Raw genomic sequence first — 23,675 nt, 5'->3', positions numbered from 1 at the left:
AACCCACACACACACAGACATAGCCATACAGATATAGAAACCTACAAACAGACATAGCCATTGTCATACAGATATATAAACCGACACACACACAGACATAGCCATATAGATATAGAAACCTACACACGTAGACATAGCCATACAGATATAGAAACCTAAACACGCAGACATAGCCATACAGATATAGAAACCTACACACGCAGACATAGCCATGCAGATATAGAATCCTACACACGCAGACATAGCCATACAGATATAGAAACCTACACACCCAGACATAGCCATACATACATAGAAACCTACACACACAGACATAGCCATACAGATATAGAAACCTACACATAGAGTCATAGCCATACAGATATAGAAACCTACCCACACACACACATAGCCATATAGATATAGAAACCTATGCACATACAGACATAGCCATACAGATATGGAAACCTACACACACACACAAAGACATTGCCATACAGATATAGAAACCTACACACACAGACATAGCCATACAGATATGGAAACCTACACGCACACAGACATAGCCATACAGATATAGAAACCTACACACACACAAACACACAGACATAGCCATACAGATATATAAACCTACACACCCACACACAGATATAGCCATACAGATATAGAAACCTACACACAAACAGACATAGCCATACAGATATAGAAACCTACACACACACACAGACATAGCCATACAGATATAGAAACCCAAACACACAGACATAGCCATAGAGATATAGAAACCCACACAGACAAACACAGACATAGCCATACAGATATAGAAACCTACACACACACAGACATAGCCATATAGATATAGAAACCTACACACACACAGACACTGCAATACAGATATAGAAACCTACACACACAGACATAGCCATACAGATTTAAAAACCTACACACACAGACACACATAGCCATACAGATATAGAAACCTACACACACAGACAAAGCCATACAGATATAGAAACCTACACACACAGACATAGCGATACAGATATAGAAACCTACACACACAGACATAGCCATACAGATATAGAAACCTACACACACAGGCATAGCCTTACAGATATAGAAACCTACACACATAGACATAGCCATACAGATATAGAAACCTACACACACACAAAGCCATACAGATATAGAAACCTACACACACAGACATAGCCATATAGATTTAGAAACCTACACACATACAGACATAGCCATACAGTTATGGAAACCTACACACACACAGACATAGCCATACAGATATAGAAACCTACACACATACAGACATAGCCATACACATATGGAAACCTACACACATACAGACATAGCCATACAGATATGGAAACCTACACACATACAGACATAGCCATACAGATATGGAAACCTACACACACACAGACATAGCCATACAGATATAGAAACCTACACACACACATAGCCATACAGATATAGAAACCCACACACACACACACATAGCCATACAGATATAGAAACCTACACACACACAGACATAGCCTACAGATATAGAAACCTACTCACACACACACAGACATAGCCATACAGATATAGAAACCTACACACACACACAGACATAGCCATTGTCATACAGATATATAAACCGACACACACACAGACATAGCCATATAGATATAGAAACCTACACACGTAGACATAGCCATACAGATATAGAAACCTAAACACGCAGACATAGCCATACAGATATAGAAACCTACACACGCAGACATAGCCATACAGATATAGAATCCTACACACGCAGACATAGCCATACAGATATAGAAACCTACACACCCAGACATAGCCATACAGACATAGAAACCTACACACACAGACATAGCCATACAGATATAGAAACCTACACATACAGACATAGCCATACAGATATAGAAACCTACCCACACACACACATAGCCATATAGATATAGAAACCTACGCACATACAGACATAGCCATACAGATATGGAAACCTACACACACACACAAAGACATTGCCATACAGATATAGAAACCTACACACACAGACATAGCCATACAGATATGGAAACCTACACGCACACAGACATAGCCATACAGATATAGAAACCTACACACACACAAACACACAGACATAGCCATACAGATATATAAACCTACACACCCACACACAGACATAGCCATACAGATATAGAAACCTACACACCCACATAGACATAGCCATACAGATATAGAAACCTACACACACACACACAGACATAGCCATACAGAAATAGAAACCCACACACACACACACAGACATAGCCATACAGATATAGAAACCTACACATACACACAGACATAGCCATATAGATATAGAAACCTACACACACACAGACACTGCAATACAGATATAGAAACCTACACACACAGACATAGCCATACAGATTTAGAAACCTACACACATAGACAGACATAGCCATACAGATATAGAAACCTACACACACAGACATAGCCATACAGATATAGAAACCTACACACACAGACATAGCCATACAGATATAGAAACCTACACACACAGACATAGCCATACAGATATAGAAACCTACACACACAGGCATAGCCTTACAGATATAGAAACCTACACACATAGACATAGCCATACAGATATAGAAACCTACACACATAAAGCCATACAGATATAGAAACCTACACACACAGACATAGCCATATAGATATAGAAACCTACACACATACAGACATAGCCATACAGTTATGGAAACCTACACACACACAGACATAGCCATACAGATATAGAAACCTACACACACACACACAGACATAGCCATACAGATATAGAAACCTACACACACACACACAGACATAGCCATACAGATATAGAAACCTACTCACACACACACACAGACATAGCCATACAGATATAGAAATTTACTCACACACACACAGACATAGCCATACAGATATAGAAGCCTACACACACAGACATAGCCATACAGATATAGAAACCTACGCACACAGACATAGCCATACAGATATAGAAACCTACACACATACAGACATAGCCATACAGATATTTTAACCTACACACATACAGACATAGCCATACAGATATGGAAACCTACACACATACAGACATAGCCATACAGATATGGAAACCTACACACACACAGACATAGCCATACAGATATAGAAACCTACACACACACACATAACCATACAGATATAGAAACCTACACACACACACATAGCCATACAGATTTAGAAACCTACACACACAGACAGACATAGCCATACAGATATAGAAACCTACACACACAGACATAGCCATACAGATGTAGAAACCTACACACACAGACATAGCCATACAGATATAGAAACCTACACACACAGACATAGCCATACAGATATAGAAACCTACACACACAGGCATAGCCTTACAGATATAGAATCCTACACATAGACATAGCCATACAGATATAGAAACCTACACACACACAAAGCCATACAGATATAGAAACCTACACACACAGACATAGCCATATAGATATAGAAACCTACACACATACAGACATAGCCATACAGATATAGAAACCTACACACACACACACAGACATAGCCATACAGATATAGAAACCCACACACACAGACATAGCCATACAGATATAGAAACCCACACAGACAAACACAGACATAGCCATACAGATATAGAAACCTACACACACACACAGACATAGCCATATAGATATAGAAACCTACACACACACAGACACTGCAATACAGATATAGAAACCTACACACACAGACATAGCCATACAGATTTAAAAACCTACACACACAGACACACATAGCCATACAGATATAGAAACCTACACACACAGACAAAGCCATACAGATATAGAAACCTACACACACAGACATAGCGATACAGATATAGAAACCTACACACACAGACATAGCCATACAGATATAGAAACCTACACACACAGGCATAGCCTTACAGATATAGAAACCTACACACATAGACATAGCCATACAGATATAGAAACCTACACACACACAAAGCCATACAGATATAGAAACCTACACACACAGACATAGCCATATAGATTTAGAAACCTACACACATACAGACATAGCCATACAGTTATGGAAACCTACACACACACAGACATAGCCATACAGATATAGAAACCTACACACATACAGACATAGCCATACACATATGGAAACCTACACACATACAGACATAGCCATACAGATATGGAAACCTACACACATACAGACATAGCCATACAGATATGGAAACCTACACACACACAGACATAGCCATACAGATATAGAAACCTACACACACACATAGCCATACAGATATAGAAACCCACACACACACACACATAGCCATACAGATATAGAAACCTACACACACACAGACATAGCCTACAGATATAGAAACCTACTCACACACACACAGACATAGCCATACAGATATAGAAACGTACACACACACACAGACATAGCCATTGTCATACAGATATATAAACCGACACACACACAGACATAGCCATATAGATATAGAAACCTACACACGTAGACATAGCCATACAGATATAGAAACCTAAACACGCAGACATAGCCATACAGATATAGAAACCTACACACGCAGACATAGCCATACAGATATAGAATCCTACACACGCAGACATAGCCATACAGATATAGAAACCTACACACCCAGACATAGCCATACAGACATAGAAACCTACACACACAGACATAGCCATACAGATATAGAAACCTACACATACAGACATAGCCATACAGATATAGAAACCTACCCACACACACACATAGCCATATAGATATAGAAACCTACGCACATACAGACATAGCCATACAGATATGGAAACCTACACACACACACAAAGACATTGCCATACAGATATAGAAACCTACACACACAGACATAGCCATACAGATATGGAAACCTACACGCACACAGACATAGCCATACAGATATAGAAACCCACACACACACAAACACACAGACATAGCCATACAGATATATAAACCTACACACCCACACACAGACATAGCCATACAGATATAGAAACCTACACACCCACACAGACATAGCCATACAGATATAGAAACCTACACACACACACACAGACATAGCCATACAGATATAGAAACCTACACACACACAGACATAGCCATATAGATATAGAAACCTACACACACACAGACACTGCAATACAGATATAGAAACCTACACACACAGACATAGCCATACAGATTTAGAAACCTACACACACAGACAGACATAGCCATACAGATATAGAAACCTACACACACAGACATAGCCATACAGATATAGAAACCTACACACACAGACATAGCCATACAGATATAGAAACCTACACACACAGACATAGCCATACAGATATAGAAACCTACACACACAGGCATAGCCTTACAGATATAGAAACCTACACACATAGACATAGCCATACAGATATAGAAACCTACACACATAAAGCCATACAGATATAGAAACCTACACACACAGACATAGCCATATAGATATAGAAACCTACACACATACAGACATAGCCATAGAGTTATGGAAACCTACACACACACAGACATAGCCATGCAGATATAGAAACCTACACACACTCACACAGACATAGCCATACAGATATAGAAACCTACACACACACACACAGACATAGCCATAAAGATATAGAAACCTACTCACACACACACACAGACATAGCCATACAGATATAGAAATTTACTCACACACACACAGACATAGCCATACAGATATAGAAGCCTACACACACAGACATAGCCATACAGATATAGAAACCTACGCACACAGACATAGCCATACAGATATAGATACCTACACACATACAGACATAGCCATACAGATATTTTAACCTACACACATACAGACATAGCCATACAGATATGGAAACCTACACACATACAGACATAGCCATACAGATATGGAAACCTACACACACAGACATAGCCATACAGATATAGAAACCTACACACACACACATAACCATACAGATATAGAAACCTACACACACACACACACATAGCCATACAGATTTAGAAACCTACACACACAGACAGACATAGCCATACAGATATAGAAACCTACACACACAGACATAGCCATACAGATGTAGAAACCTACACACACAGACATAGCCATACAGATATAGAAACCTACACACACAGACATAGCCATACAGATATAGAAACCTACACACACAGGCATAGCCTTACAGATATAGAATCCTACACACATTGACATAGCCATACAGATATAGAAACCTACACACACACAAAGCCATACAGATATAGAAACCTACACACACAGACATAGCCATATAGATATAGAAACCTACACACATACAGACATATCCATACAGATATAGAAACCTACACACACACACACAGACATAGCCATACAGATATAGAAACCTACACACACAGACATAGCCATACAGATATAGAAACCTACTCACACACACACACACAGACATAGCCATACAGATATAGAAATTTACTCACACACACACAGACATAGCCATACAGATATAGAAGCCTACACACACAGACATAGCCATACAGATATAGAAACCTACGCACACAGACATAGCCATACAGATATAGAAACCTACACACATACAGACATAGCCATACAGATGTGGAAACCTACACACATACAGACATAGCCATACAGATATGGAAACCTACACACATACAGACATAGCCATACAGATATGGAAACCTACACACACACAGACATAGCCATACAGATATAGAAACCTACACACACACACACATAGCCATACAGATATAGAAACCTACACACACACACATAGCCATACAGATATAGAAACCTACACACACACACAGGCATAGCCATTGTCATACAGATATATAAACCGACACACACGCAGACATAGCCATACAGATATAGAAACCTAAACATGCAGACATAGCCATACAGATATAGAAACCTACACACGCAGACATAGCCATACAGATATAGAATCCTACACACGCAGACATAGCCATACAGATATAGAAACCTACACACCCAGATATAGCCATACAGACATAGAAACCTACACACACAGACATAGCCATACAGACATAGAAACCTACACACACAGACATAGCCATACAGATATAGAAACCTACCCACACACACACCTAGCCATATAGATATAGAAACCTACGCACATACAGACATAGCCATACAGATATGGAAACCTACACACACACACACAGACATTGCCATACAGATATGGAAACCTACACACACACACAAAGACATAGCCATACAGATATAGAAACTTACTCACACAGACATAGCCATACAGATATAGAAACCTACACACACACAGACATAGCCATACAGATATAGAAACCTACACACATACAGACATAGCCATACACATATGGAAACCTACACACATACAGACATAGCCATACAGATATGGAAACCTACACACATACAGACATAGCCATACAGATATGGAAACCTACACACACACAGACATAGCCATACAGATATAGAAACCTACACACACACACATAGCCATACAGATATAGAAACCCACACACACACACACATAGCCATACAGATATAGAAACCTACACACACACAGACATAGCCATACAGATATAGAAACCTACTCATACACACACAGACATAGCCATACAGATATAGAAACCTACACACAGACATAGCCATTGTCATACAGATATATAAACCGACACACACACAGACATAGCCATATAGATATAGAAACCTACACACGTAGACATAGCCATACAGATATAGAAACCTAAACACGCAGACATAGCCATACAGATATAGAAACCTACACACGCAGGCATAGCCATACAGATATAGAATCCTACACACGCAGACATAGCCATACAGATATAGAAACCTACACACCCAGACATAGCTATACAGACATAGAAACCTACACACACAGACATAGCCATACATATATAGAACCTACACATACAGACATAGCCATACAGATATAGAAACCTACCCACACACACACATAGCCATATAGATATAGAAACCTATGCACATACAGACATAGCCATACAGATATGGAAACCTACACACACACACAAAGACATTGCCATACAGATATAGAAACCTACACACACAGACATAGCCATACAGATATGGAAACCTACACGCACACAGACATAGCCATACAGATATAGAAACCTACACACACACAAACAAACAGACATAGCCATACAGATATATAAACCTACACACCCTCACACAGACATAGCCATACAGATATAGAAACCTACACACACACACACAGACATAGCCATACAGATATAGAAACCTACACACACACACAGACATAGCCATACAGATATAGAAACCCACACACACAGACATAGCCATACAGATATAGAAACCCACACAGACAAACACAGACATAGCCATACAGATATAGAAACCTACACACACACACAGACATAGCCATATAGATATAGAAACCTACACACACACACAGACACTGCAATACAGATATAGAAACCTACACACACAGACATAGCCATACAGATTTAAAACCTACACACACAGACACACATAGCCATACAGATATAGAAACCTACACACAGACAAAGCCATGCAGATATAGAAACCTACACACACAGACATAGCGATACAGATATAGAAACCTACACACATCGACATAGCCATACAGATATAGAAACCTACACACACACAAAGCCATACAGATATAGAAACCTACACACACAGACATAGCCATATAGATTTAGAAACCTACATACATACAGACATAGCCATACAGTTATGGAAACCTACACACACACAGACATAGCCATACAGATATAGAAACCTACACACACACAGACATAGCCATACAGATATAGAAACCTACACACACACACAGACATAGCCATATAGATATAGAAACCTACTCACACACACACAGACATAGCCATACAGATATAGAAACCTTCCCACACACACACAGACATAGCCATACAGATATAGAAACCTATACACACAGACATAGCCATACAGATATAGAAACTTACTCACACAGACATAGCCATACAGATATAGAAACCTACACACATACAGACATAGCCATACACATATGGAAACCTACACACATACAGACATAGCCATACAGATATGGAAACCTACACACATACAGACATAGCCATACAGATATGGAATCCTACACACACACACACATAGCCATACAGATATAGAAACCTACACACACACAGACATAGCCTACAGATATAGAAACCTACTCACACACACACAGACATAGCCATACAGATATAGAAACCCACACACACACACAGACATAGCCATTGTCATACAGATATATAAACCGACACACACACAGACATAGCCATATAGATATAGAAACCTACACACGTAGACATAGCCATACAGATATAGAAACCTAAACACGCAGACATAGCCATACAGATATAGAAACCTACACACGCAGACATAGCCATACAGATATAGAATCCTACACACGCAGACATAGCCATACAGATATAGAAACCTACACACCCAGACATAGCCATACAGACATAGAAACCTACACACACAGACATAGCCATACAGATATAAAAACCTACACATACAGACATAGCCATACAGATATAGAAACCTACCCACACACACACATAGCCATATAGATATAGAAACCTACGCACATACAGACATAGCCATACAGATATGAAACCTACACACACACACAAAGACATTGCCATACAGATATAGAAACCTACACACACAGACATAGCCATACAGATATGGAAACCTACACGCACACAGACATAGCCATACAGATATAGAAACCTACACACACACAAACACACAGATATAGCCATACAGATATATAAACCTACACACCCACACACAGACATAGCCATACAGATATAGAAACCTACACACACAGACATAGCCATACAGATATAGAAACCTACACACACAGACATAGCCATACAGATATAGAAACCTACACACACAGACATAGCCATACAGATATAGAAACCTACACACACAGGCATAGCCTTGCAGATATAGAAACCTACACACATAGACATAGCCATACAGATATAGAAACCTACACACACAAAGCCATACAGATATAGAAACCTACACACACAGACATAGCCATATAGATATAGAAACCTACACACATACAGACATAGCCATACAGTTATGGAAACCTACACACACACAGACATAGCCATACAGATATAGAAACCTACACACACACACACACAGACATAGCCATACAGATATAGAAACCTACACACACACACACAGACATAGCCATACAGATATAGAAACCTACTCACACACACACACAGACATAGCCATACAGATATAGAAATTTACTCACACACACAGACATAGCCATACAGATATAGAAGCCTACACACACAGACATAGCCATACAGATATAGAAACCTACGCACACAGACATAGCCATACAGATATAGAAACCTACACACATACAGACTTAGCCATACAGATATTTTAACCTACACACATACAGACATAGCCATACAGATATGGAAACCTACACACATACAGACATAGTCATACAGATATGGAAACCTACACACACAGACATAGCCATACAGATATAGAAACCTACACACACAGACATAGCCATACAGATATAGAAACCTACACACACAGACATAGCCATACAGATATAGAAACCTACACACACAGGCATAGCCTTACAGATATAGAATCCTACACACATAGACATAGCCATACAGATATAGAAACCTACACACACACAAAGCCATACAGATATAGAAACCTACACACACAGACATAGCCATATAGATATAGAAACCTACACACATACAGACATAGTCATACAGATATAGAAACCTACACACACACAGACATAGCCATACAGATATAGAAACCTACACACACACACACAGACATAGCCATACAGATATAGAAACCTATTCACACACACACAGACATAGCCATACAGATATAGAAATTTACTCACACACACACAGACATAGCCATACAGATATAGAAGCCTACACACACAGACATAGCCATACAGATATAGAAACCTACGCACACAGACATAGCCATACAGATATAGAAACCTACACACATACAGACATAGCCATACAGATATGGAAACCTACACACATACAGACATAGCCATACAGATATGGAAACCTACACACATACAGACATAGCCATACAGATATGGAAACCTACACACACACAGACATAGCCATACAGATATAAAAACCTACACACACAAACATAGCCATACAGATATAGAAAACTACACACATACATAGCCATACAGATATAGAAACCTTCACACACAGACATTGTCATACAGATATAGAAACCTACACACACAGACATAGCCATACAGATATAGAAACCTATACACAGACATAGCCATACAAATATAGAAACTTACACACACCCACAGACACAGCCATACAGATATAGAAACCTACAAACACACACAGACATAGCCAAACAAATATAGAAACTTACACACATACACAGACATAGCCATACAGATATAGAAACCTACACACACACACACAGACATAGCCATACAGATATAGAAACCTACACACACACAGACATAGACATACAGATATAGAAACCTACACACACACAGATATTGCCATACAGATGTAGAAATCTACACACACAGACATAGACATACACATATCGAAACCTACACACACAGATATATAGACATATAGATATAGAAACCTACTCACACACACAGACATAGCCATACAGATATAGAAACCTACACACACACAGACATAGCCATACAGATATAGAAACCTACACACACACACACAGACATAGCCATACAGATATAGAAACCTACACACACACACACAGACATAGACATACACATATCGAAACCTACACACACAGATATATAGACATATAGATATAGAAACCTACTCACACACACAGACATAGCCATACAGATATAGAAACCTACACACACACAGACATAGCCATACAGATATAGAAACCTACACACACACACAGACATAGCCATACAGATATAGAAACCTACACACACACAGATATTGCCATACAGATGTAGAAATCTACACACACAGACATAGACATACAGATATAGAAACCTACACACACAGACATTGCCATACAGATATAGAAACCTACATACACACAGACATAGCCATACAGGTATAGAAACTTACACACACACACAGACATAGCCATACAGATATAGAAACAACAACAACCGCCATTCACCACTAAGTGGCGGTGACGTCACCACGACGCTAGTGCCAGGCTATGTGCACCCTGAGGCCACGTGAAGTGTCGAACGCCTACTGGCAGGAGGTCACGGGGCAGACCCAGGTGCCACGGGTCGACTGACTGAGATGACTGTCTGATGCACCACCTGTGCCCCGTACTGTGCCAACCTGCTGTGCTTTAGCCACCCGGCGCTCCGCACGTTGTTGTGAGCGTCGCTCCTTCGCCCTCCGTTGTTGTTGGAGGGCGACTACCTCCAACTGCCCGGTAGCATCCTTCACGAGCCTACTCAACAGAGGCCGATCTTGACACCCCTGGTACCAGTCATCGGCAAGTCCACTCAGCTCCACGTCCTCCTGTACCACATCACTCCATCTCTTCTCTAGACCGTGCCGCGCCCGATTAGCCCCCTCAATTTGGCCGAACAAAAGCTGTTTCGGCATGCGGTGGCTGGGCATGCGGGCTACATGACCCAGCCATCGCAGCCTTGCCCGCCGGAGGAGCTCACCGATGGGACCTTGCCCAGATCTTTCAAGGATTTGTGAGCTCCTCACACAATCCAGTCTGGTTAAACCCAGGATGGATCGTAGGCATGCCAGCCTAAATGCTTCTAACTGGCGAAGATGTTCCATTAGGGGGGTCCACGTTTCGCAAGCATAGAGAAGGGAGGGAATGACCGTGGCCGAGAAGACCTGAAGCTTAGTGCGGAGCGACAGACCAGGTAGCTTCCATACAGCGTTACGCAACCGATGAAAATATATTGCCGCTCGACTGATTCGGAGTGAGACCTCTGCAAGGCGATGCTGAATAATCCTTGCCAGGACCTTTCCCGGCACACTGAGGAGTGAGATGCCCCTGTAGTTGTTACACTCTGTGCGGTCCCCCTTCTTAAAAAGGGGGGGACCACAAGGGCATCCTTCCAATCCTGCAGAACCCGTCCAGTGGTCCAGACTGTTGTAATGATGTCATATAGGGCAGTCTGTGCACAAATGCCACCTTCCCTCAGCATTTCGCTTGGGAGATCAATTCTGCCCGCTGCCTTTCCTGGTCTCAGACTCCGGATCGCCTTCAGTACTTCCTCAACAGATGGCACCTCAGCCAGCCACTCACAGGGGGTGACTTCTTCCAATATTTGAGGCACCGCAGCCTCAGCAGGGTCATTCTCACTTTGTGCCACGATGTTTTCCTGGCTGAGGGATTTTCCCTCCCCCAGGACCTCACAGAAATGCTCAGCAAATCTGCAAACCTGTTCCTGGGGGTCGGAGATTGGATCACCGTTTTTTTCCCCTAATGATGGTAATAGGTGTGGTGCTGCAGGTTACTTTTTTGATGGAGTTAAATAAAGATTTGTGATCACGGGCCACTGAGGCAGACTCCATCTCCTCAGCAACCCGCGACCACCACCCATCCTTGCAGCGCCTCATGGCTCTACGAACCTCTGAGCGAATGCTGCGGTACCTCATTCTCTGACGTGGGATTCTGTAGCCGATGACAGTGGGCCTGTCGCTTTTTCTCAACCATCCTGAACACCTCCTCTGTCAGCCAGGGTCTCTGGGGAGGTCTGGACCACGTACCCAAAGCAGCCATTGCAGCTGCATGAGTCACAGTCCTAAACCTCGCCCATTTACCCTCGACATCAGGAGGAGTCGGGGACGATGCCAATCCCAGCCGCAAGCAATGATGAAATTCTCGCTTGCAACTTTCATCAGATAACTGAGACCAGGCCACTTTGGTTTGGAATGGGGTCCTGGGTGTTCACCCACCGCCGGAGTGGAAGAATGGCAGGCGCATCTTACAGATGACTAGTCGATGGTCAGAGGGCAGATCAGCTACACGGTAGGTCCTGGTGTCAAGGACACTGGCTCGCATCCGCTGGTCCATCACTATGTAGTCCAGCAGATGTTCTTGCTTGGACCCGGCATGCATCCATGATGTTGTGTGGATCCGCCGATGCCGGAACAGCATGTTGGTAATTACAAGCCCATGGGCTGCACAAAAATCTAGCAGCCTCCTACCGTTGTTATTGAGCTGATCTGGCCCATGCCCTCCAATCACTCCAAACCAGGTGCCAGCATCATGACCAACTTCGGCATTGAAGTCACCCAACATGATGACTCTATCCCGAGGTGCCACTTTAGCCAGCACCTGTGACATGAGGTCATAGAAGGCATCTGACTCATCGGCTTTGCTTGCATCCCTCCACGGATGTTCATCTTCGGTGGGGGCATAAGTAACCACGACCACCATTCCTCGCCTCCGGTTGATGGGAAGGTGAGCCCAAAGTAGCCTGGGGCTTACAGCTTCTCACACCTCACCGCCACGCTCCCATGCCCCCTTCATTATTTTGTTCAAAAGAAGAGCCACACCCTGTTGTTTGGCAGTCTGCTGCCCCGAGATATAGAAACATACACACACACACAGACATAGCTATATAGATATAGAAACCTACACACACAGACATAGCCAAACAGATATAGAAACCTACACATACACAGACATAGCCATACAGATATAGAAACCTACACACACACAGACATAGCCATACAGATATAGAAACCTACACACCCACACACAGACATAGCCATACAGATATAGAAACCTACACACACACAGACATAGCCATACAGATATAGAAACCTACACACACACACAGACATAGCCATACAGATATAGAAACCTACACACACACAGACATAGCCATACAGATATAGAAACCTATACACACAGACATTGCCATACAAATATAGAAACATACACACACAGACATAGCCATACAGATATAGAAACCTACACACACACATATAGCCATACAAATATAGAAACCTACACACAAAGACATAGCCATACAAATATAGAAACCTACACACACACAGACATAGTCATACAGATATAGAAACCGACACACACACAGACATAGCCATACAGATATAGAAACCTACATACACAGACATAGCCATACAAATATAGAAACCTACACACACAGACATAGCCATACAGATATAGAAACCTACACACACACTGACATTGCCATACAGACATAGAAACCCACACACACACACACAGACATAGCCATACAGATATCGAAACTTACACACACACACAGACATTGCCATACAGATATAGAAACCTGTGATGCCGCAGCAGCGAAGCCGTCCTGCCGACTCCGTGGCCGCGACGCCGCCACCTCCGAGCGACGGGGCCGACGCTGCTCTTCCCTCACCACCCCCCACATGAACACACACACACACCCCCACATAGAGCCCCGAGGAGAGGTCACCTGGCCGACAGGTTTTCACCCAGAAGCCCTCTCATGGGACCAAACTTCACGGTATCCTGCGACCAGGGAATTGGGCGACCTCCCCCGAGGCTAATGTGCACTGTGGCGCCGTGACTTGTGTTGTAATACCATGGTCACGACGGGGCCGCTGAGCCACCGTGGATAGGAAACAACAAAAACACACACGGGTCAGCAAGCAAGTAGGGGGTGGGGTTGAGTAGCGAGTGGTGGGAAGGCAGGAGGCCCTCCCCTTGCACGACGTGTGTGCTTATTCAAAGAGTAAAAAGCGGACGTTGGAGAGAGCACCGATCAGATTAGCGAAGAGCGGGAAATCCAAGGCTCCTGATTGCACGAGAGGCCAGCGGATTACCGGCTCGTTATATTTGATGTAGGGACCATAAAAAGGGCAGGGAAGGTAGGGGCAAGGCAGTCGGGTTCTTCTGGATTCAAGGATCGGTGGAGTCATCGTGCCTGCTACTGGATCGTCCGTGAGACGAGTCGCAGCGCAGCCAGGCCCCATTCCCAGGGAGGACTACGTGCAGTCTCGCCTTCCCACGGCTTCCTACACCTCGGAGTCGAAATCGTGAGTACGTAAGAGGGGGGAGGGATAGTGTGAGGGCTCCCAGAGGGCTTAGTGAGGGATAGGTGAGGAGGGTGGGGTAGCAGGGACGCTGCTCGCTGGATGGTTTTGGCTCCTGGCCACGCAAGGTTTGCTTACAGTCGCGCAAGTAATACACTTTAGCCTAGAACACCGACGTTGTGTGACTTCTGTGTGTGTGGAGAAGGCATCAGCGTGGTGTGTAATTTGAGCATGGTGTGTGTTTATTCATACAGCTATTGTGTAGTGCGTGCACGTGGTGAGCAGCGAGTACGGGTGGCTGTGCGTACACGTGGTGGGCAGCAGGTCCGGGTGTGCGCGCGCCTGCAGCCCCCGCAGCGTGAGTGGTGGTTTACACGGGTGGGGGGGGGGGGGTGGGAGGCAGAATAACGTGAGGCGGTAGAGAGCCAGCCACGAGCCATGTCCCACAGAGAGGATGCTGGTGCTGGGAGGCCGATGACTCGATCGGCGGCAGCCTGGCTTGAAGGGGAGGAGGTTGGAGGGGGAGAGGAGGAGAGGGGCATCAGCCCCCACAATTTGGTGTCAGAAGCGGTAGGAAACCCCGGCGCGTTACCCCAGGCTAAAATAAGGTATGTATTCACTGGCCAGGGGATTCCTTCATGGAAATCATTTGCCCGCAACATCACAGGGGCTAAAAAAATTAATGGCTGAACAGACGCACAGGCCTTAGAGCAACTTACCATACATTTAGAGGGACGGGCAGCTGACTTTGTGGAAGCTCTACCCGCAAGCACACAAACCCAGCTAGGAGAATTAATGCGCCAACTTGACCTACGCTTCGGCGCGCATAATGAGGATGAGGCAAAGGCGGCCTTAGAGGCACGCCGGCGCCAACCCGGCAAGGACTTGCGTGACTATGCTGAGGACGTGCGCTCGCTAACACAGACCACACGCCCAGGGTACACGACAGAGGCAATTGAGGACCTCGCCGCCGAAAAGATCCAACGGTACTTGGCTCGCAACTCGTGGTGGCACCCCGATTTATCTGTGCACGTCTTCCCTTTAACACCCTGGTCGAGCGCGCGCGTAAGTGCGAGAGACTTGCTAGTGAGCACACACAGCTTCGGGGGCTTTGCGAGCTTGCTCCCAGAGGAGGAGGAGGAGGAGCTCGCCAGGATGGTAAGGAGGCCCCGCGAGACTACCCCGGGATGGGTAGCAGGGCTACAGACCGACATGGGAGAAATAGCCGGCCAGAGGGCCCATGTACGGTCTACAGTTGAGACCATTCAGTCCGAAATGGGAGAGCTGTGCTCCACGGTAGGGGGACTAACTGGACGAGTGTCCCGATTGGAGGCAGAGCTTGCGCAGACACGTATCGGGGGGAGGAGAAGGAACGGACAGGGAACCTCCTTTGGGGCCGCCCCCCGGGCGTGCTACCTGTGCAACCGTCGAGGGCATCTCATGAGAGACTGTCCTCAGATCGCCCGCGCTAGACATGCACCAGGGTTAAACTCCAACGCCCCCTAGAGAGTGGACCAACTAGGGGTGCAATCGACGCGGTCCCAATACATGACGATAATAATAATGGTGAGTGAGTGACCTCCACACAGATTCCGACAACAGCACCTAAGAACACGGTGACTCCTGGCGACTGGCTATGGGAGTAAGTGGCGGGAATCACGGGAGCAACGTCGCTGGTGGAAGGACAGGTAAACGGGCGGCGTACCCGGATTCTGTTGGACACGGGGGCAGTGGCCTCACTCGTGAGCGCCACACACTGCAGTGTACTCGGGGTTGACGTGGGCCACCTGCAGGCCCCGGATCACGCGCTGCACACTGCAAGCGGGGCCGGGATGGGGCTGCTGGGAAGGATCACCCTCGAGGTCCATCTCGGACACCAGGTGTGCACCCAGGTATTCTATGTCTCGAGTGTGTTGTGCCATAAGTGTATCGCAGGTACAGATCTCCTGGAAAAGCTGGGGCTCAACGTGCAGCCCCGCCAGCGATGCGCCACCTTGGAAGGCAGCGGGGAGCGGATTCCTTTTCTGGGACAAGAGCCGAATCGCCCCCGCTTCACACCCGTGGCCGCTACCCTGGTGTCGGCCATCACCATCGGGCCGCTCGCCGAGATGCTGGTACCAGTGACAACACCCTTCACCAACCCCACACACCGGCAATCGGGCGAGGTAATGCTAACTCCTCACCCGGAGTTGGCGGCGCATTACGGGGTTGTGGGATCCGCCACGCTGGTCAACGCAGATGGGGGCCGACTGTTCATGTGGGTATTTAACCCACACAGTACCCCGGCAATGCTACGACGACGCACCCCGGTAGCCACCATACACCCCCTGCACGCACGCCACTCTAACGACTCGGTGTTTGCACTCTGGGCTGAGGACCCCGGTCGCCCCGAGGACAACCAGCACCTGGCCTGGCGAGTCGGCCCGACTCCCCGAGCCGAGGCCATTCCCCTGCTTGACGCGTTACACGTACCTTGTGCAGATTTACCTAAGCGGGAGGCCGATCAGCTGCGCAGGTTACTGCGGGAGTACGCCGACGTGTTCAGTGAACACGACTCAGATGTGGGTCGGTCAGACCTTGTTAAGCACCAAATTGACACCGGTGCCGCCCGACCCATTAAAATCCCCGCATACCGAGTGGGCGCACCTGAACGGGGCCAGATTAAAGAGGCAGTCGCGGATATGCTTCGCGATAACATAATCCAGCCCTCAGCGAGCCCCTGGTCTGCCCCGGTAGTGCTAGTGACGAAAAAGGATGGGTCGACCTGGTTTTGTGTTGATTACCGAAAGTTGAATGCAGTCACCCTCGGCGACGCCTTCCCCATCCCACGCATCGATGACACCCTCGATCTGGTGTCCGGGTACTGGCAGGTGGAGATGGCGGAGGAGGATCAGCCAAAAACCGCATTCACCACCCCGATGGGACTGTTTGAGTTTCGGGTGCTCCCGTTCGGACTCACTAATGCGCCTGCGACGTTCCAGCGGTTGATGGAGTTGGTGATGCGGGGCTTGCAGTGGGAACAGTGCCTAATTTACCTGGATGATGTGATAGTGTTCAGTAGATCTCTGTCCGAGCACTGGTACAGGGTGCGAGAGGTATTCCAGCGACTGCGAGCAGCCCATCTCAAGCTCAAACCGTGTAAGTGTTACATTGCACAGCGCGAGGTGGGGTACCTCGGACACCGAGTCAGCGAGGCAGGGGTGCGCACCGATCCGGAGAAGGTACGCACCGTAGTGGATTGGCCAGGGCCAAGGAACCTGACGGAGATCAGGTCATTCTTGGGGCTCGCCACCTATTATCGTCGATTTGTAAAGGGATTCAGCGAGATTGCACGCCCCCTCACCCAACTCACATCCCCTAAGAACCCCTATCAGTGGACGGAGTCCTGCCAGATGGCCTTCACCATCCTCAAAGAACACCTCACCCACACTCCCACCCTGGCTTTCCCCGATTTCACCACTGATTTTATTTTGGACACCGATGCTTGCAGCAGTGGGCTGGGCGCAGTGCTGTCACAGGTGCAGGGTGGGACGGAGCGGGTCATCGCATACACCAGTCGGACCCTGAGCGAGGCCGATCTGAACTATTGTGTGACCCGTCAAGAACTGTACGCCGTGATCATCGCATGTAAACAGTTCCGGCCGTACTTGTACAGCAGAAAATGTCGGATGCGCACTGACCATTATGCCCTGCAGTTCCTCCTTACATTCAAGGAACCGTGGAGGCAGATGGCCCAATGGCTGGCGCAGCTGCAGGAATATAACCTGCAGATTCAATACAGGGCTGGGCGGACGCACGCAAACGTGGACGCCTTGTCGGCGACCCGTGGTGTGCGCCGAGACGAGGGCGAAGGAAGCCTGCCCGTGCTTCACGGGGAACGTTGCCGACAAGCGGCGGCCCCCCAGGAGCGCGCTGAAACTAACCCCCCTCCCGCGAGAGAGGGTGCGGTATGCGCCGCAGAGACCCCTGCGGAAGGAGTCGTGGGCCCGACGGACCACCCCACCCTGAACGGGCGGATCCAAGGGGACGTCAGCTGCCCCTTCCCGGGCCTGGATGACGAGCAGCTGAGACAGACCCAGCAGCGGGACCCGGACCTGGCGGCGGTGGCTGCGGCCCTAAGAGAGAAGAAGAGCGCCCTACCGGGACCCTGGAGTGGTTTGTATACCCGGTTGCGCGTGCAGAACGGGGTGGTACGAGAGCTAACCGAAGCCGGCCAGCCAGGGTGCATCTGTGTTCCCGCCCAGGTGCGACCCCAGCTGCTGAGGCTGGTGCACGACCACCCGCTCGGGGGCCATGACGGGGAACGGCGCACTCGGGAGACCCTGCGTCGCCAGTATCTCTGGCTCAGATTAGCACAAGACGTGGCCACCTGGGTACAGGGCTGCCGCGCGTGTCAGCAGTGCGGGCCGAAACCGGTGCGATATCAGGTACCCCTGAGACCGTTCAGTGTCAGTCGAATGAACCAGCTGGTTGGGATCGACCTACAAGGGCCATTCCCGCGATCCCACCGGGGCAACCAGTATATCCTCGTAGCGGTGGAATACTTCACCCGCTATCCCGTGGCGGTGGCCATCCCCAATAAGACGGCCCTTGTGGTGGCCCGAGCATTCGTGGAGCACTACGTACTTAAGCACGGGATCCCCAAACGGGTCATTACTGACCCTAGCCAGGAAGCTTAAACGCATGGCGGCCGCAAATCAGCAGGACTGGGACGAACACCTCCCCTACGCCCTGCTCGCCTACACCACCTCGGTACACACGTCTATGGGACAGACCCCGTTCCTAATTATGTTTGGCCCGCAGATCTGCTATTCGGTGTCCCCCCGCCACAACGGGAGGAGGGGAGCCGCCCCGTAGAGCACCTGATGGAGACTCTGCGAGGGGCCGCGCACGGGCCTACCCGCAAGGAGAGGCCGCACACCAGCGGCAAGAGCAGGGCGCCCGACCCCGTATGGAGCCGCCCTTCTACTCGGCGGGCTCTAAGGTGTGGCTGCACACTCCTCGCGTTGGGGCTGGACAGGTGGGGAAACTGACCACCTACTGGCGGGGACCCTGGACCATGGGACGGCAGATCTCCCCCTGGATGGCGCTAATTCAGGGAGAAGAGAGGGGCCGGGAGATGGTCGTCAACGTCCGCTGATTAAAACCATGGAGGGCAGCTCCAGCAGGGGGGGTACCCCGCCATTCAAGTACCCCACACCCCCCAGGCTCGGGGGCCTCGCACGGTATATGGGCCCCACGGGGCCCCGGGCCCCAAGGGGTCACGGCCCAGGCCGGGGGGGGGGGGAGGCGGAGACGACGGCCCTTAAACCCCGCTGCCTCTGCGTTTGTCCCCCAGCCCACAGGTGCCGAGGGCCAAGGAGAACCGTCGGAGTGGAGGAGGAGACCGCCGCCGGAACCCCGGGAGACGAAGCCACCACCTCCGAGGCCGGCCACGAGGGCCGGGCGAGTCCCGTGGACCCCGTGGTACTACCTCGTGGGGGCAACCCAGGCGAGGTGCTCCAGGGACGGGGGCTGGCACCTCGGGGGGCTATGTGGTGCCACAGCAGCAAAGCCGCTCCATCGGTGCCGTGCCTGCCACTGTGATGCCGCAGCAGCGAAGCCATCCTGCCGACTCCGTGGCCGCGATGCTGCCACCTCCGAGCGACGGGGCCGACGCTGCTCTTCCCTCACCACCCCCACATGAACACACACACACCCCCACATAGAGCCCCGAGGGGAGGTCACCTGGCCGACAGGTTTTCACCCAGAAGCCCTCTCATGGGACCAAACTTCACGGTATCCTGCAACCAGGGAATTGGGCGACCTCCCCCGAGGCTAACGTGCACCGCGGCGCCGTGACTTGTGTTGTAATTACATGGTCACGACGGGGCTGCTGAGCCACCGTGGATAGGAAACAACTAAAACACACACGGGTCAGCAGGCAGGTAGGGGGTGGGGCGGAGTAGCGATCGGTGGGAAGGCAGGAGGCCCTCTCCTTGCACGACGTGTGTGCTTGTTCAAAGAGTAAAAAGCGGACGTCGGCGAGAGCACCGATCAGATTAGCAAAGAGTGGGAAATCCGAGGCTCCTGATTGGACGAGAGGCCAGCGGATTAGTGGCACGTTATCTTTGATGGAAGGACCATAAAAAGGGCAGGGAAGGTAGGGGCAAGGCAGTCGGTTTCTTCTGGAGTCAAGGATCAGAGGAGTCATCGTGCCTGCTACTGGATCGTCCGTGAAACGAGTCGCAGCGCAGCAAGGCCCCGTTCCCAGCGAGGACTACGTGCAGTCTCGCCTTCCCACGGCTTCCTACACCTCGGAGTCGAAATCGTGAGTACGTAAGAGGGGTGCGGGATAGTGTGAGGGCTCTCAGAGGGCTTAGTTAGAGATAGGTGAGGAGGGTGGGGTACAGCTGGGATGCTGCTCGCTGGATAGTTTTGGCTCCGGGCCACGCAAGGTTTGCTTACAGTCGCGCCAGTAATAAACTTTAGCCAAGAACACCTACGTCGTGTGACTTCTGTGCGTGTGGAGAAAGCGTCAGCGTGGTGTGTAATTTGAACGTGGGGGCGAGTGAAGCTGTGCCACCTGGTACACGGTGCGTGTTTATTCATACAGCTATTGTGTAGTGCGTACACGTGGTAAGCAGCGAGTACGGGTGGCTGTACGTACACGTGGTGGGCAGCAGGTCTGAGTGAAGTGTGGTGCCACAACAGCGAAGCCGCTCCGTTGAAACCGGAGCTGTCGCTGTGCTGCTGCTACCGAGAAGCCACCCGGCTCCCATCACAGCACTTCCCCTGCCACCCCCCCCCCCCCCCCCACATAAACACACACACACTCAAGTAGGGCCTCATGGGGAGGGGGGGGGACCTGCCCTGAGTTTTTACCCGAGAGGCCCCCTCGTGAGGGTGCTCCACGGTTTCTCAGGGTCAGGGAATTGGCAGCCCCCCCCCCAGGCCAAATGGCACTGCGGCGCCGTGGCTTAACTTAGAATTAAATGACCACGGCGAACTCACTGAGAACCTCAGTGAGGAGATGCCCAGGACACACACGGACCAGCAGACAGGTGGGGAGCGGGGCAGCGCAGGTTAAGCGTCTCTACCCATGGTGCACCGCGGGTTAGCATCTCTACCCATGGTGCACCGCGGATTAACGGCCCTACCCATGATGCACCGCGGATTAACGGCCCGACCCGTGATGCACCGCGGATGGGCGGTGCGAGGGCTTTGAAAGGAGGACAAAAAGGGACGCTTTGGGGAAGCACGAGGCCATTTTTATTTGACTGGAGATCAACAGGAGGGCGGGATCGAGGAGCCATCACCTGACTGTTACTCACACGTCTGTGAGACGGGGCAGAGAACAGCCAGATTCTGTTTACAGCATCATCTATCCGTGACCTCCATCGCTGAGAGGTCGGACCGTAAGTACGAGGGAGAGA

The 23,675-nt window shown here is 48.1% G+C and overlaps 1 protein-coding gene across 1 annotated transcript; it reads left to right on the top strand.

Annotated features, from left to right (window-relative positions):
* Positions 1–16,648: 16,648 nt before the first annotated feature.
* Positions 16,649–22,740, top strand: LOC116943383 (uncharacterized). Its single transcript, XM_032956225.2, has 3 exons — positions 16,649–20,415; positions 21,064–21,244; positions 21,599–22,740. The coding sequence occupies exons 1-3, from the start codon at positions 18,093–18,095 to the stop codon at positions 21,966–21,968; spliced, it is 2,874 nt and encodes a 957-aa protein (XP_032812116.2). The 5' UTR covers positions 16,649–18,092; the 3' UTR covers positions 21,969–22,740.
* The last annotated feature ends 935 nt before the right edge of the window (positions 22,741–23,675 follow it).

This window comes from Petromyzon marinus, chromosome 17, assembly GCF_048934315.1.
Source record: "Petromyzon marinus isolate PM22_M1 ecotype Great Lakes invasive population chromosome 17, UKy_Petmar_22M1.pri1.0, whole genome shotgun sequence".
Classification (NCBI taxonomy): domain Eukaryota; kingdom Metazoa; phylum Chordata; class Hyperoartia; order Petromyzontiformes; family Petromyzontidae; genus Petromyzon; species Petromyzon marinus.
The sequence above is the reverse complement of the archived record's forward strand: the minus strand, read 5'-3'. Positions and strand labels throughout refer to the sequence as shown.

What these genes read in the sequence shown, in the direction of transcription:
- LOC116943383 (XM_032956225.2), top strand. Translation starts at nt 18,093, where the DNA reads ATGGGGCTGCTGGGAAGGATCACCCTCGAGGTCCATCTCGGACACCAG. An exon ending in CCTACCGGGACCCTGGAGTG is followed by an intron (nt 20,416 to 21,063) that starts GTTTGTATACCC and finishes TTTGGCCCGCAG; the next exon opens with ATCTGCTATTCGGTGTCCCC. An exon ending in TCTACTCGGCGGGCTCTAAG is followed by an intron (nt 21,245 to 21,598) that starts GTGTGGCTGCAC and finishes TTTGTCCCCCAG; the next exon opens with CCCACAGGTGCCGAGGGCCA.